The sequence below is a fragment of the Plectropomus leopardus genome, unplaced genomic scaffold, assembly GCF_008729295.1.
Source record: "Plectropomus leopardus isolate mb unplaced genomic scaffold, YSFRI_Pleo_2.0 unplaced_scaffold22057, whole genome shotgun sequence".
Lineage (NCBI taxonomy): Eukaryota > Metazoa > Chordata > Actinopteri > Perciformes > Serranidae > Plectropomus > Plectropomus leopardus.
In genome coordinates, this window is record NW_024623890.1 from 1 (window position 1) to 4,798 (window position 4,798).

At 39.9% G+C, this 4,798-nt stretch overlaps 1 protein-coding gene across 1 annotated transcript; it reads left to right on the forward strand.

Moving 5' to 3' along the window:
- Positions 1-736: 736 nt before the first annotated feature.
- On the forward strand, positions 737-3,390 carry LOC121965872 (D-beta-hydroxybutyrate dehydrogenase, mitochondrial-like; the record flags this gene model as incomplete). Its single annotated transcript, XM_042515988.1, has 4 exons — positions 737-847; positions 1,071-1,212; positions 1,326-1,478; positions 3,062-3,390. Coding segments are annotated over 4 exons (735 nt in total), but the record flags the coding sequence as incomplete, so codon positions are not given.
- Positions 3,391-4,798: the final 1,408 nt, after the last annotated feature.

A 4,798-nucleotide genomic window follows, 5' to 3' on the forward strand; every position in this document is an offset into this window, starting at 1 on the left:
ACACTCACATATATGCATATATATATATACACACACACACACACATACATAGAGACACACACTCTTCATGGACAAAAGTATGGGACACTTTCACATTAAACTTAGAGGAGCTTTCATGACATATTGAGTTGGTCCCCCCTTCACAGCTGTAACAGTTTGCACCCTTCTGGGAAGGCTTTCTACACGATTTTGGAGTGTCTCTATGGGAACTGTACCCATTCATCCAGATTTTATACACCTGTGGCAATGGGACTGAATTGATGAAAACACCTGAATTTAATGATGAAGAGGTGTGGCCTAATACTTTTGTCCATATATATATGTATACATATGTATACCTATATATTAAGTTTCATAGTCTTATCCATTAAAAACTCAAATGTAGCCAATTAAAATCACAACACAATATTTAATGCAAGTAATTTCCTTTTTTTAAAATGAAAGTCATGACTTGAAATATATTTGAAAATTGAATGCTGTGTTAAAGTTTTCACGTTTCACGTGACAATTGTTTCAATTTCTTTTACAATTCCTCGTTTTATAACTTAGACATTCCATCCGATATCATTGCATGTGAGATTCACATTGTTTGTTTGTTTGATTAACATTTTGTTAATCTTTGATGGGTTTTTTGAGAACCTATCAAAGGTTCTCAAAAAACCTATCAAAGTGAAATTTGCATTGATACCTCGTTAAATTTTGTAAAAGTCTTAATATCTTGTGCCTCCCTCTGCAGGTGAAAGGGAAAGCTGTGTTTGTGACAGGCTGTGATAGTGGATTTGGTCATGCACTTGCCAAACATCTACACAAGCTTGGCTTCACGGTCTTTGCTGGATGTCTCTTTAAGGTATGGATGAAACATGCAGTAACTACTCATCGACTGAAACAGTTTTAAAGAGGTACCAATGCAGCTTCACAGCCTGTAATGGCACTGTACAAAAGCAAGCAAAATATATTTACCACTTGTTGAAAAGTACATTAAATAATAGTATTTTCAAAAGCATTCAATTAGTGCAGTCCATGTTAATGTCAGCGGTTGGTGTAACTGAGCAGGTGTGTCACCCTTACAGGATAATGGTGGAGAGGGTGCAAAGGAGCTGGAAGAATTTCATTCAGATCGCATGAAGGTAGTCCAGCTGGATGTGTGTAGTGAAGAGCAGGTGAACCAGGCTGTAGAATACATCAAAGACAACCTGGAGGATTCAGAGAGAGGTAAATGACTCACATGTATTCACTCACATACAAGTATATAAAAGAAAGAATAATGTGTGTGTTCATTTAAATACCTCTTTAAATATCCCCAACAATCTGATCACATGATCCAGGTCTGTGGGCTGTGGTGAACAATGCTGGTGTGTCAACGTTTGGAGAAGTAGAGTTCACCTCCATTGACACCTACAAGCAGGTGTCAGAGGTCAATCTGTGGGGCACCATCAGGGTCACCAAAGCAGTTCTGCCGTTGATCCGCAGGGCCAAAGGTAAGCAGCTGGAAAGTAAACTGTACATTTGAACTTAGTGACATATAAACATGATTGAGTTCAATAATGTCCAAAGTGGCAGTGCGAAACTGCACCTTTTTAAGTAACTTCATTTTGTTACCAGATATTTTTCACATTACATTCCGGTCATTTTCTGTAACCGCATGTCCTCGTAAGGGTCGCGGGGGGGCTGGAGCCAATCCCAGCTGTCATCGGGCGGATTCCAATTTTCTAAAAGTACTGCAAGAATTCTTTAAAAAAAATTTTTTTGAAAGAAAGCAGTGCAACCAAACAATAAGTTGTGCTTGACAATGCTTAACAATGCAAACAAGCCTGGAATTGAAAGACCAATTAAAAAGTCTGAAATTAAACATGATGTCTCACGTGAAAAGGAATTTCTTAACACTGTTGCAAAATGCTAAAAATTAGGAAAACAGCAATAACAATTTACACTGACAAGTAAAACATAATAAAATGGTTAAAGGAAATAAAATAATATAATCAAGGTATGAATTAATGGAAGTGTAAAACCTCTATGCATAAACTAGAGGGGCAAAAGAAACACTAACATCTAACTAGGTTTGTGAGGAATAATACCATAAATGACTCACAAAGGGAGTTGGCATTGTGTTGAATAGTTGACCAATTTATTGCTTCACAGCAACAGTTGAACATTCACAATACTGATCTCTTTGTATGAAATATAACAAAATAGAGCTCATTAAAATAAAAGATAAACAAAAGAATGAGTCTCTGGGGAGTTGGGCTCTCCAACTCAGATAGTCCTTTAAAGCTGGGATTTCCAAGCGCTTCAGTCGTTCAGTGTTTGTGTCCTGAAGTGTGTTCAGTGTTCATAGATGCTACTACCCAAGTAGTGTTATGTGTGTGATCTTATCTGGAATCAGAGTGAATAATAAAGCAAATCTGACATCCTCTGCAAACCGGTCCTATGGCTGGCCACACTGTGTTCACAACTATCCAGTCTTTCTGGGCTGGGCTCACCATCACTAAATTCATTAGTAAATCGGGTACTTAAAATTTTTTTTTTAAATAAACCTACGCAAATAGTGCAGAATTGCAAGTTTTCCTGTTCTGTTTCTATCATGAGACCTCTCACTATCTTTTTCAAGGTATTTTACAATGTATATCTAAAAACTGAGGAAATCCATACACAAAAATGAACTAATTTGCCATATGTCACAACAATTTAAGCGTTTTAGCAACAAAAGACGTAAATTACTCATCGTGAATTGCAATAAGTCAAGGCATTTTAATAAATAAATGATTTATCTTTTTAAACCTGTGCATTCTTGATTATACTGACACTCTGTGGCTGTATAAGTTCATCAGAGTGACAGCCTCGGGGAAGAAACTGTTTCCGTGTCAGGTTGTTTTGGCGTGCAGTGACCTGTAACGCCTACCAGACGGGAGGAGTTTGAACAGTTTGTGTGTGGGGTGTGTGGGGTCTGCTGCGATGTTACCTGACCCCAGACCGGTATAAGTCCTGGATGGAGGGAAGGTTGGTCCCGATAATCCACTCTGCAGACCTGATTGTCCTTTGCAGTCTGTTCTGGTCCTGTTAGGTGGCAGATCCAAACCAGACAGTGATGGATGTTTAGAGAACAGCCTGGATGATGGTGGTGTAGAACAGGCTCAGCAGCTCCTGGAGCAGGTGGAAAATCCTGAGTTGTCCAGGAAGTACAGCCTCTGCTGGGCCTTTTTCCAGATAGATGGACACATTCTTCACCATCTAATATCGTCATATTGCACACCCCTAGTTGAATGCAGAGCTGAAGTCCACAAACAGGATCCTTGCGTACATCCCTGGGGAGTCGAGGTGTTGCAGGATGTAGTGCTGTCCCATGCTAACTGCATCGTCCAGCGACCTGTTTGCCCGGTAGACAAACTGTAGGGTGTCCAGCAGGGGGCCTGTGATGTCCTTCAGGTGGCTCAACACAAGTCTTGAAAGGATTTCATCACCACAGACGTCAGGGCGACTGGCCTGTCGTCATTTAATCTTGTGATCAAGGGTTTCTTGGGGACTGGGATAATGTTGGAGCATTTGAAGCAGAAAGGTACTTCACACAACTCCAGGGATCGGTTGAAGATCTGAGTGACGATGGGGGTCAACTGGTAAGCGCAGGCTGTCAGGCAGAAGGGGGGTGACACCGTCAGGTCCCGGAGCCTTCCTGGTCTTCTGTCTCTGAAAGAGCTGTTGCAATCCTCTTCACAGATCTGTAAAGCAGGAGGGGAATCGGGGGGAGAAGATTATTTTGGAGGGGATAATTGCATACTGAAATTCAACAACATTGATTTCTATGCATTTTTATTTTTTGTGCAGGGTCAGATAATTAGAAAAACTCACTTTCAGACCCCTAGGTCCCCAAACAGGACCCTACTGAGAAGTGCGTTAAAAATACTGTACAGTAATATGCTTTTCCAGGGTTTTTTGTTAAATCTTTTAAACAACTTCAGACCTATTCAACACTATCAAATATACATTAATTTTCAGAAATTTAACCCTTTTAACACCAGTTTCTTTACATAATGCCATTGTTTTTTAATAAGAAAAACACAAAAATGAATTAATTAAAACTAAAATAAAAAAAGGTATTTGGAATGTTTACTTTGAACCTTATCCATGACAGGTTTAACAGGCCACTTCCCAGAGAGGAGTGTGAATTGCAACTTAAAACACACAGACTACATCTGAAGGTTTAGCTCAGTTGGTAGAGCACATGCTCAGTCCTCAAGATCACTGGTTTGAATCCCTCTCAGGACACTTCTAAGAGTGTTTGAGGTTGTGATTTTGAACTTCATTGAGGACAGGTGAGTTTTAAAGACTACTGTCCAAACAAGAGTGTGAAACACAATATCGAAAACAGTGCCAGCAGAGCCATGAGGTTTGGCATAATGGATAAGATGGTTGGTTGGTGTCTCTGAGGTTGTGAGATCAAGCCTCATTTGGAATGGGTCACTTTTAAAGGTTGTTGGCCAAATGTGTCCAAAGCTAAATGGAACGTCCAAAATAATATAAATAACTGAAGTGTGGCTCAGGGAAAACACAGCTGGTTGGAGTCTCCTAGGTTAGCAGTTCGAGTCTCACAAGTCACATCTTTATGCAAAAGTAGTCAGTTGACTTTTGAAGACTGGTGTCTAATCACAGAGCCAAATCAAATGTTGAAAACAGACTAAATTGTCAGGAGATTTAGCTCAGTGAGTATAGCAGATGGCTAGTGTGCTTGAGGTTGATGGTTCAAGTCTTATCTGGGGCAGGTGACTTTTGAAGACTGGAGTCCAAGCACAGAGCTAAATGGAAC